General features: G+C 36.4%; 1 protein-coding gene across 6 annotated transcripts in view; it reads right to left on the reverse strand.

The window, feature by feature from the left end:
• Positions 1 to 12,540, reverse strand: part of GRHL2 (grainyhead like transcription factor 2) — a 159,641-nt gene that overhangs the window by 40,225 nt on the left and 106,876 nt on the right. For all 6 annotated transcript variants that reach the window (XM_045561934.1, XM_045561933.1, XM_045561930.1 and 3 more), the window contains one exon: positions 9,387 to 9,545. In XM_045561934.1, the coding sequence (XP_045417890.1) occupies positions 9,387 to 9,545 (159 nt within the window). The remainder of the gene's footprint in view (positions 1 to 9,386; positions 9,546 to 12,540) is intronic.

Below are 12,540 nucleotides of genomic sequence, written 5' to 3' on the forward strand. Positions count from 1 at the left end.
AATTTATTCCTAGGCATGAAGAGGGCTTTAAAGTTGAGTGTGAGTTCTCTGTAAAATTTTCCCCTTGCTTGTTGCTATGGAACTTTAAAAAATCATTACAGTGGTGGAAATAAGGGAGTGCATAAGGAAACCACACAAGATGCACGATCACTTTGTGCAAACGAGTACGATTTTTGTTTTTGTTTCAGTATTTTTGTATGTTCTTCGAGATGTTGCTCATTCAAAAGTTTGGTGTATTCAATTCCTTTTTGCTCCTCTGTTCCTTATAATTTGACTTTTTTTATTGGCTCTTCTTGCCAAATTGTCAAATTCTGTTGTACTTAACCAATTGACCATCACCTTATAGCTCTTTTCTTCATGACCTGAGATGATTCCCTAATTGTATTAACATTTTTCTTTGAGCATTCTTCTATGTCAGCTTTGCTAACTCATTTTCCTCTTCTCATCTTCCAAATAAAGACATTCCAACACAGTTTTCTTTTCCTTTCTCTCTCTCCATTCTTGCTGTGGGAGAATCCATCTGTACCTGTGTTTTCACAACGCTCTAGACAGGTGACATTCAGATCGATACCCCCAACTAAACTGTTGCCCACTGCAGTGGCATATTTAAGGAGCAGTGAAGCACAGACTGGCCAGCAACCTCTAACACTTTAGAAATTGCCCCCAAATCATCATATACACCAGAGATGGATTTAACAATATAATAATTTAATCCTTCTCTATACAAAAACAAAAGAATCAATTAAAAGGCAAAGAACAAATTGCTGAAAATAAGTGAAATAAAATATCACACAAAATGTTAAATCTTTAACATAGCAGTAATGATTTGAATTAAAAAAACTGACATACTAATAGAAAAATGGACAAGGGTCATGAAATACGCAATTCACAGAAAAAGATACATAAATGGTTTGAACTATAATAATGAGATGTATTTTTTGCTTATCAAATTGGCTTTTTGGAAACAGCAGCTTTCCAGTTGTGGCTATGGTGAGGGTTTGTGGTCAATGAAGGTGTTATACAGGAGATGGCTTTTAAGCTAATTCTGGAAGAATAGTAATAATAGCTAATACTTACATGGCATTTACTCTGTGCTGGGTGATTTCTAAGAGCTTTACATATTAGAACTTGATAGTTGTAATATTTTAACCAGAAAATTTAAATATACATTTCTATATCAAAAAACTACCAAAGGAAGTAATTATTTTACTTACTAGTAATATCAAAGGGAGTAATTATTTTATAGTGCTTCAGCTGAGATTTTGAATTGTCATTGACACTTATAGATCATGGAAATAGGTAGATAAAATATAAAAATATCTGCTTTGGAAGTCTCTTCAAGATATATTAAGGATTTGTATAGTTTTGTGTCTAGAAAACACATAAAGTGTTAAATGCACAGACATCACCTTGTTTAAATAGATGGGAAATATAAGAAAAGGCTCTTTAAAATACTGAAGTTTGTATAGTAATAGGAACTATATTTTTTTATTGGATATTTATGTATAAGGCATTTTTCTATGTGTTTAGAGCTCTGTACAGGATAACATTTAATATAAATAAAATTTGGATATTTATTATCTACCTATATAAATTACAGCTAACCCAAGACATACCCCAAGTTTGCTCCAGCAATTTTATTTCTGAGTTAATGTTTTATTTTGTACTATTCCTATGAGGAAAAGGACTAGAATTAATTTGTTTCGAGATTTATACACAGGCATACCTCGGGGACATTGTGGGCTTGGTTCCAGACCACCACAATAAAGCGAATACAGCAATAAAGAGAGTCACATAAATTTTTTGGTTTCCTAGTGCATATACTATACTGTATCTTTATACTATACTGTAGTATATTAAGTATGCAATAGCATTATGTCTAAAAAATGTACATACTTTAATTAGAAAAAATAATGCTAAAAAATGCTAACAATCATCTGAGCCTTCAGCAAGTCACAATCTTTGTGATGGTAGGGGTCTTCTTGCCTCAGTGTTCATGTCCGCTGACTGATCAGGGTGGTGGTTGCTGAAGGTTGGGGTGGCTGTGGCAATTTCTTAAAACAAGACAACAATGAAGTTTTCTGCATCAATTGACTCTTCCTTTCATGAAAGATTTCTCTGTAGCATGCAGTGCTATTTGGTAGCATTTTACCCACAGTAAAACTTCTTTCAAAATTGGAGTCAATCCTCTCAAACCCTGTCACTGCTTTATCAACTAAGTTTATGTAATATTCCAAATCCCTTGTGTCATTTCAACATTGTTCACAGCATCTTGTCCAGGAGTAGATTTTATCACCAGAAACTAATTTCTTTGCCCATTGATAAGAAGTAACTCATCCATTCAAGTTTGATCATAAGTTAGCAGCAATTCACTAACATCTTCAGGCTCCACTTCTAATTCTAGTTCTTTTGCTATTTCCACCATATTTGCCAGGTACTTCCTCCAATGAAGTCTTGCACCCCTCAAAGTCATCCAGGAGGGTTGGAATCAACTTCTTCCAAACTACTGTTAGGGTTGATATTATGACCTCCTTTCATGACTCACAAATGGCAACTAGTCAATCCTTTCTAGAAAGTTTTCTAGTTTACTTTTCCCAGATACATCAGAGGAATCACTACCTATGGCAGCTATACCCTTACAAAATGTATTTCTTAAGTAATAAGACTTGAAAGTCAACATTACTCCTTGATCTATGGCCTACAGAATAGATGCTGTGTTAGCAGCATGAAAACAACATTAATCTCCTTGTATCTCTCCATCAGAGCTCTTGGGTAACTGGGTGCATTGTCAATAAGCAGTGATATTTTAAAAAGAATCTTTTTTTCTAAATAGTAAGTCTCAACAGTGGGCTTAAAATACTCCATAAACTATGCTATAAACAGATGTGATGTCATCTAGGCTTAGTTGTTCTATTTATAGAACACAGGCAGAGTAGACATAGCATAATTCTTGGGCCCTTGGACTTTAGGAATGGTAAATGAGCACTGGCTTCAACTTAAAGTCACCAGCTACCTTAGCCCCTAACAAAAGAGTCAGCCTGTCCTTTGAAGCCTTGAAGCCAGGCATTCTCTTATCTTCCCTAGCAATTAAAGTCCTAAATGGCATCTTCTTCCAATATAAGGTTGTTCATATACATTAAAAATCTGTTGTTTAGTACCATGTTAGAGGGGGTCATGAAGTAAATTTAAAAATAATTTTCAAAATTAGAAAAAAATCTGTTGTTTAGTGCAGCCACTTTCATCAGTTATTGTAGCTAGACCTTCTGGATAACTTGTAGCAGCTTCTACATCAGCACTTGCTGCTTCACCTTACACTTTTATGTTATGGAGATAGATTCTTTCCTTAAACCTCATGAACCTATTTCTGAAGGCTTCAAGCTCTTCTGCAACCTCCTCACCTCTCTCAGCCTTCATAGAATTGAAGAGAGTTAGGGCTTTGCTCTGGATTAGCCTTTGGCTTAAGAGAATGTTGTGGCAGGTTTGATCTTGTATCTAGACCTCTAAAACTTTCTCCATATCTACAATAAGTCTGTTTGACTTTCTTATCATTCATGTGTTCACTGGGCACATTTAATTTCCTTCAAGAACTTTTCCTTTGCATTCACAACTTGGCTGTATAGTGAAAGAGGCCTAGCTTTTGGCCAATCTTAGGTTCATGCTTTCCTCACTAAGCTTAACGTTTTCTAGCTTTTGATTTAAAGTGAAAGACATGCAACTCTTCCTTTTGCTTCAACATTTATAGGTCATTGTAGGGATATTAATTGGCCTAATTTCAATTTTGTTGTTTCTCAGAGAATAGGGGGAGGCCTGAGAAAGAGAGAGTGAGAGATAGGGGAAGAGCCAGTTAGTAGAACAATTAGAACACACACGACATTTATCAATTAAGTTCTCTGTCTTTTAGGAGCATAGTTGCTGGGTCCCCAAAACAACTACAATAGTAACATCAATGATTACTGATCACAGATCACCATACTAGATACAATAATAATGAAAAAGCTTGAAATATTGTGATAATTATCAAAACGAGACATGGAGACATGAAGTAAGCACACACTGCTGGAAAAAATGGCACTGATAGACCTGCCAGACACCAGGTTGCCACAAACCTTCAATTTGTAAAAAACACATTATCTGCAAAACGCAATAAAGCAAAGTGCAATAAAACAAATATGTCTGTATGTTCAATGTAGATTGTTAGGAAAGTCACTTGCTTATTTTTCAGGCATTCTTTGATATGACAAACCTAAAGGATTAGCATAAAACAGAGTAGGTCTCTATAATGCATAGTGTTGGTGCCACTTCTGTATAAGTTTCCTGTCCAAAATGCCCAGGTATCAGTGTGACAAAACAATTCCGACAGCACCCACTCTTGAAAGAACCACAGTTCTTATTTCTAAAATAAAGCTTTGGGCTTCACAATGATCCAGAGAACCTTTGATACATTCAATTAAGGTGGAGAAAGCTTCCCTTGAACAAGACCTTCCAAAAATTTCTTTCCTCTTTCCTATGATTATTTGTGACCTGAAGCTTCTAGAAAATATTCTTTCTATCCTTATTAAAGTGCAAAAAAGTCTAGTTGTTCCAAAAGAGTATAATTTGCTACAAATACTAAATGTATCTTTTGAAAATAATTTCCCCCACTTAAATGTTCACTACAGAGTGCTAAATTTGGAAAACTTATCTGAAGAGTTCTTAACTATATTGTGATCACTTTTGCCACCAATTGAGAGGTGACGTCTATCTTCATTTTTTATTTCACCCTTAAATAGTTTCTCTTAAATTTGTTTTTTAAATGTGGCTCTATTTCTCAATGTTTCTGCAATATATAGCTATTGTTTGCAATAACACAAAATCTTCATGGAAGATTATGGAAATAATTAAATATAGATACATAGATATACACATAGGTGTCTATATAGGTAGATGTATAAATAGATCCTGAATTTTTAATGCATAAACATATTCATTTCAGTAGAAGTATCATAATATCAAAAAAATTAGAGAAGGCCTTTATTTTCATCTGCAATCAATCTCACAGGTGTATTAATTAGAAATCAAGCTGGAGAGCTATAAATAGTGCGGAATTCCATCTGTTTAAAACTCTAGACTGTGATTAGGAAATTCACAGCTTTAAAATGGAATAGCTCTCAACTCTTTTGCTTTAAAAGATAATTTAAGTTAAGCATTTGCATTTACACACCCACTTGAAAAGTACAAAAATTAAACTTTTATTTCTCTTTTTACTCTCCCAGGGGTGAGTTTTGCCTGGGTTTTGAAATTAGAGCTGCAAACATGATGACAAATTAGAGCAGAAGATTTTGTATCTAGCTTATTGGAGAAACTGACAGTAATAACAGTTAATCCGCCCTGCATAGCCCCTGAGATTTCCTCCTTACGAGTTTCCTGACACCCCACCCCCAACCCTTAACATCAGGATATGCAACTAACTACCCACTAGGAACTCTTGACAATCCTAGTTATTAATAGTTGGAATAAATGCCGATCATTTACCCCACATTCTCCAACCATTTTTTTCTACCTAGCACTGATATTTAATTAGGCTGATATTTAAAATAGGAGTTATTGGAAATGCCACCTATTTTCTGATTGGCAAAGTGTTTGTTAACATGATTCTTTCCAGTATTTATACATATTTGCAAACATGATCACACAAGTAAGTGGTTCTCCCAACCATTTCTTTCTTTGCTGCAGATTACCTCCTTAGTATGACTTCAGGAAACGAATCTTTAGAGAAACCCATACAATCCTCTTAATTTCTCATAGTCCCTCTTATTCTAGGACATAGGTGAATAACAATATAACTCTCCATGCATTCTGCATGTTTCTATTATTTTCTCTCTTTTTTCTGGTATTTATTATGTCAACACTTAAATATAAAATAATTGTATGAGCAATTTAAGCCCTCTCTCCCACTTTCAATTCCAACTACCAGGGTGAAGATAAATGGATTGCCTGGTCCTTCCATCCCATTCTTTAATTCATGGAGGGAGAGTTTACAATCTCCCTTGGAATATCTGGAATAAAGTAAAAGAATTCAAATCACTTACAAGCTTTCTTATTTGTACTTTTAAAAAGTCCATGTTGTACACCATTTGAAAATGTTTCCTTAATATTTAATATGCTAAATTAAAGATATAAACTGATTTTTTTGGTTGTTTTGTTTTTAAAGGCTACCTTGGCTCTTTGTTGAGGTTTTGAATTGCCAGTTGCCATTTTGGTATTTTATGTATAAAGTTACTTTTCAATTCAAGGAGTATGAATTTGGGATTGGAACTGTATTTCCACCCAGCTCCCCTACATTTCGCTGTGTGACTCTGGGCAAGTTACTTAGGCTCTCTGCCCCACCATTTTCTCATCGTTTCTACATGACTACGGGGCCTGGTGACTTCACAGGCATCTATATCATGGAAACTGCCTGACTGTCCCTCAGATTGCTGTGCTGCTCAGATGGCTGGATGATTGGCACCCACAGAAATCATCCTGGCCGGGAAGGCTATTGAGATTTTAGGGATATTTTCCTCTGTGCTACATGTGCCAAAGCTGTGTGCAGTTCCAGTTAATGCGTTTTCCTTCTGTCCTCTGATGATCATCTCTGCTTTCTGTTGCTGCTTTCTGCTCATGGGAGCCTATGTCCGTCTGCTCTGTTACTGCTAAGCCAGAACTCTCAGACTTTTTAATAGCACAGTAGACCTTTAATACTGACTGCAGCACCTTTATGAGTAATGGGCAAACGTGAATTAGCTACTAACCTCTTTTCCCCTTCTTCTCTCTCCCCAACATCTAATATGAAACAGTATCCTTTCACTAACAGTTAATACCTATAAACAATTAGTCAGCTTTTTTTTTGGAATATATACCCTCCTCATCCTCCCCAATTTTTAAATAAATGCACTGTGCCTACATTGTCAGGACACATCACCCTCCTGTCTCTCCCATCATTTAGGATTAGATGTATACTGAATGGCACCCTCGGTCCGTTTATCAAGTCTTTACAGTCATATTGCTTGTTTAAAATGGGTTCTCCATTAGAGTTCCCAAGAAGAAATATTCCCTGGATTTTTGTTTGTCTTGTTTGTTCTGTATGGTTTTGTTTGTACGCTTGTCTTTACGCTTGACACTCAAGTTGGCTGGATAGAAAATCCATGACTCACATTTTCTTTACATGATTACCTTAAATATCATTGTCTTATGACAAGGTGGTGTTGTTGAAAAGTTGGCTGGCAAAAGCTCCCTTATAAGTGATTAATATTTATTTTATTTACTTTACTTAGATGCCCAAAGAATATTTTTTTCTTTTTTCAAAAAAGTCCAATAGCTTAACTATTTGGTAGTGGTTATCCTGGATCAGTGTTCCCGAGTGTATAGCAGGGTGTTTATGAATGCTTTCTATTTCTGGTTTTCCTGATTCATCATTTCTAGTATTTGTTCTGTTTTTTAAATTATTATTATTTTGCTCAAAGATTCCTATTATATGTATATTGGATCTTCTTTATCTCTCTTTTTTATCTGTATTTTCTTTCACATCTGTTTTTTCATTTCTTCTGATTTTTACATTTTGGTCTTTTCCAACTTGTATTTTCTTAAGGTATTATCTTTTATATTTATTCACTCTTGTGTTGCTTCTAGTATAGTCTTTATTCTGATATATTGTAATGTTTTATTTCTAAATTCTTTCCTGAGTTCCATCAGATCCCTTTTGAAATCATTCTATTTTCCAAACATCTCACATCTGATATTTTTTCAAATTGTGATTTAGGTTGATCTTCACAACTTCTATTATTTCTTTAATTCCATTTAGCTCATTTTGAAATATGAGGCTATAGTTTTCACCTGGTTTGTGGGCATGTCTTTCTGGTATGCATTCCTTCTGATCCTAGTCTCCATTTTCATGAAACACTGTGTGGAATTCAACCGGTTTTTCTTTTCTGTTTGTCATTTTTAAAGGAAATGAGTGAGTATGGTTAGTTAGTCTAGCTTCACGGCTCTCATGCTCCCTCTTCTGGTGTGTTCACAAAGCGATACAAACATCATCTTGTATTTTCTGAGATCTCCCTACTCTGTGTCCTTTCCAATCTTCTTCACTCTTATTTTGACCTTCTTTTTCCTTTTCATCTTTTCTCCCAACTCAACTTGGATTTTACTCACAGCAGGGTTTTTTTCCCCCCAGAGCAGGGCTTTGTCCTAGAAGGGAACTTCAGTTTATAACTTTTCAGAATTCACAGAGCCCCAAGCATTTCAATTCGCAGTCCTCCTGCATTCACCAGTAAATTGGAGCCCACAGAACCTGTACCCTCCCACCCAATCTCAGAGGCCCACCTCACTCTCCAGTGTGTGCCTTGGGCAATTCTGTAGGTTTCCAGCTCTCTGGTCATCAAGTGGCCCCATTACTTTCCCTCACAAATGCTGATAACACACAGGTCTTGATATTGTTGATTCTTAGTCCCACTCATATTTGGGACTTGTGAGTATCTCTTGTCACCTAATCATGGGATTTTAAGCTCTGTTATTCTAAAATCTGTCTCTTTTATGGTGGGTTCAGGAAGACTCAAAGTACATGTTTTCTGAGTGCATGTGTACTAATGAACTTATTTTATAAGTGCTATTTCCATTTCAAAAAGTCCTAGATGAGGCTCCATTAAACCCATAAAATAATAAAGGTTGCATTGATATGTTCTAGGACAGCATCTATACCCAGTAAAGATTATTAATCTGCTATTTTAACTACCTAATTGAATCAGACTTAAAGCACAGTGTATTATGGACTGAATGTTTGTGCTCCCCCACCGCAATTCATATGTTGAAACTCTAACCCCCAATGTAATAGCACCTGGAGGTGAGATTTTGGAGAGGTAATTAGGTTTAGATGAGGTCACGAGCATAGGGTCTTCATGATAGAGTTAATGCCCTTAGAAGAAGAAACACCAGGGAGCTTTTTTGTTCTTTCTCTCTCCCTCAGTGAGGATACAGTGAGTCTGCATGCCAGAAAGAGGCCTCACTGGAAAACCAAGCTGGCTGGCACCTTGGTCTTGGACTTCCCAGCCTCTACAACTGTGAAGAATAAATTTCTGTTGTTTAAGCCACCCAGTCTGTAGTATTTTGTTATAGCAGCTTGGTCTGATTAAGACACTGTGCAATGTCAATTGGTCATAAAATAAGCAGTAAAAATGACTAACGAAAAAAAAAGTACAGTTGACTCCCTAGATATTGAACAGGAATAGAGAATAAAAGATTACCACACCTACTATGATGGATAAAGTGATTATTTTGACACTACTAGACAAGGGAAGGTGACAAGAGGGAAACGCCATCAAAAGTAATATCTAATAGCAAAGATACCTTTATGACAAACTGTCATCTTTACTCACTTTGTCGCAGAAGACCTTGATCTGGCAATAAGCTCTATGAATGGGTTTATTGCTACGATTATTATAACTGTATGTGTCAATCTGAATCATCAAGGGAAGTCCTTTCACCCCTTTTTGGGAGGAGAAATCTGTACTCAGGCAATTCACGGTGATGAAAATCTGAGGAAGGGAGAGAGAAAGGAGAAAGTCCACAAGTCACCATAAAAAGAATCCACAATAAATGTATGAACCTTAGACTTGAAGTCAAAATACTAAACAATCCTATATTGGTAAATGAAGAATATTTTGTTACTTTTTCACATAAAAACATGTTGCACACATAAAACATATATAATTTATAATTATAAATTTATTTTAAAAATTTGCTTTCATTCTTGATCTTGAAACAGACTATTTAAATTACTTCCCTGAAAATATATCAGGAAAGTCTTACTTATTTTTTAAACATGATAAGTGTATCCTCAACATATTAAAGTTGTCACTTCTAATAGTTATATAAGGTTATCTACTATCTGACCTGTGGGATAAAAAAATAATTAGATAACACCTTCCTTTGCACATTATTGCATTGAAACCTAGATTTGTTTACACATCTGTCTTTCTTACTTCACTATGAAGTATGAGATTTGAGATCATTTCTTATTTTTGTATCATTGGTACCTATTATAGTGCATGGTAGAGAATAAGCATTTGATAAACATTTCATGAATAAGTCAATGAGTTTATCTACAGAAAACCCATTAGATTAGGAGTCAAACGCCCTGACTCTTAGCCCAAGCTTTAATATTAACCAGCTAAGAGACTTTACACAAGTCACTTAATGTCTTCAGTTTTCCATTTCCCCTTTAAAATAACCTTTAAAACTCCTCCCTGCAGGACAGAGTGTCACTATTCATTTACTTCCATGGCAAGAAAAAAGTAAAAGAGAAACAGGCAAAGATGAGATCTGAGGAGGAGGGAGAAAGTGTGGCCTGCAGTAGAAATCCTTCAATCCAAAAGAAAGGGAAATGCAAGGAAATCATTGAAGATGACAGCACTGGCCAACACAAGAACTGAAAAGAATGATGTCATTATGAAATACTGGCAGGAAAAAAGGGAGGAGTATAAGTGAGCTAAATTTATCATCATTTTACACAGTAGGTGGCAGTCCAATAGACAGTATTTAAAGGTGATTTCTATCACGGAATTGAGATATAAGTATAGCACCCAGATTAACATGGGGAGAATCAGACATACCACATTATATTCTTGGTACTAGTCTCACTTGATACCATGTGTACAACTTTTATTTAAAATGTTAAATCACTCTTTGCTTTAAAATCATACAATTATGTGTTCTGAAAACTATTTCGTCTTACATATTATTTAACCCTCATCTTATTCAGTCCCCTGAGCTTTTCAAGCCTCTCGCCCCACAGCGACACCACAGAGAGCAATCCTGCAGCCACGAACCCATGGGCACAGGCTGCATTTTAAAGGCCGTTCAAATTTTTTGACTTAACTACCAGGGCTGCTCTAATCTATTTAAAACTCTGTGCCTGTAGGATTTTGGTAATTTATACAGCCGGTATAGTACTCATTTGCAGTGCTACACCTCTGTAAACCTCGTTTTTTACTTTATTTTTGAGCTCTTCTGGTAAGACACCACATCAAGAGTGGTCAGGACCAAATGACACATCTTAGTGACGTGCTAATGACCGCAGCCTGTGCCCTGTGCCACAGGCTTTCACACTTCCAGCCACCATCTGAAAACAAGTACCTAACAATGATCTAACTACACAAACAAATCTAGAGATCCAAGGTGCAAGATGAGGACTATAGGTAATAAAACCGCATTGTATTACTGTACATGGGATTCATGCTAAATGAGTAGATTTTAGCTCCTCTTGCCACAAAAAACAAACAAACAAAAAATTGGGTAACTGTGAGATGATAGATATGTGAATTTGCTTCACTGTAGTATCTATACATAACCTGTAAGATGTTTACCTTAAATATATACAATTAAAAGGCTTTTTTTTAAAAAAGACGATCTAACTACAGACACATTCATTTTCTTTATTCATTTCTTTAATTAATTCATTCACTCATTCAGTCTGTAAACATCCACACAAGCCCACGGTGGGTCAAGCACACTGTTAGGTCCCTGGGATAGAGAAGAAAGCCAGACCCCTGCCTCATGGGGCGCACAGTCCGAGGGGAAGACAGATGAATAATCCAGCAATGACCAACACAGAGTGGTCACGGTTGTCTAAAAGAGGTAGGTGTGTACAGAAGCCCCAAGAAGACAGAACAGAGCCTGGAGAACACTAGTGATGTACAAACCCACATAGATGCTGGGCTCAGATCAGGACCCTCCCAAATCCTGAGGAATGGTAAAGAAACAGAGAACACCGACAGATGCAAATGTCAGGTGACTCAGAGGAACTGAGAAAGGATACATCATATGCTGATTCTCCAACTGAACTTCTAAGGCAAAAGTATTTGGCCTGCCTCAGTCACGTAGAGGGAAAGTGCTGTCTATTGTTCCTGGAGATGCCCTAATGGCAGAGAATTCTCACTTAACGTTCATTCATGCAGCAGATATTTCTGAAGTGCTACCAAGTGCCTGACTAGCAAGGCACTAGCGCAAATGCGCTGGTTATGGTTCCTGCAGCCACAGAAGTCAGAGGCGAGAAGGGAGAGAGACAATATGATGGTGCTCTTAAGGATTATAACAGCTTCATCGAACGCTAATCTTTAGATGAAAAAAAAAAAGTACACCTTTCTAGGAACACTTGATTTTTTTATTGTTATTGGTGTTACTGACAATTGGGTTATCTTAGCCAGAATGTATAAACACAGCTTTACGTCAGCAAATCAAATGATCACTCTGGTGAGCTATGCAGTTGCTCATAATTTTGGCCTTGTGTTTCATGCAGAGATCTTCCTGTGGGTGGCTACAGTCCATAGGGGCCTCAACACAGAGTGGTTTTTTCCACTCCCTCATAAAGCCTGCCTCGTACTACAGAAGTCAGAAGAGAAAAGTGTTCTGATGAATATTTCCTAAGCTATTAAGATTCATGGTTGGCTCACTGATTTAACCACACATCTCTCACGGTGGACATATACTCAGGCAGGAAGCAACAATAATTGTGGCCTTATCAGCTCCAAG

Source organism: Lemur catta, chromosome 9 (genome assembly GCF_020740605.2).
Source record: "Lemur catta isolate mLemCat1 chromosome 9, mLemCat1.pri, whole genome shotgun sequence".
Taxonomy (NCBI): Eukaryota; Metazoa; Chordata; class Mammalia; order Primates; family Lemuridae; genus Lemur; species Lemur catta.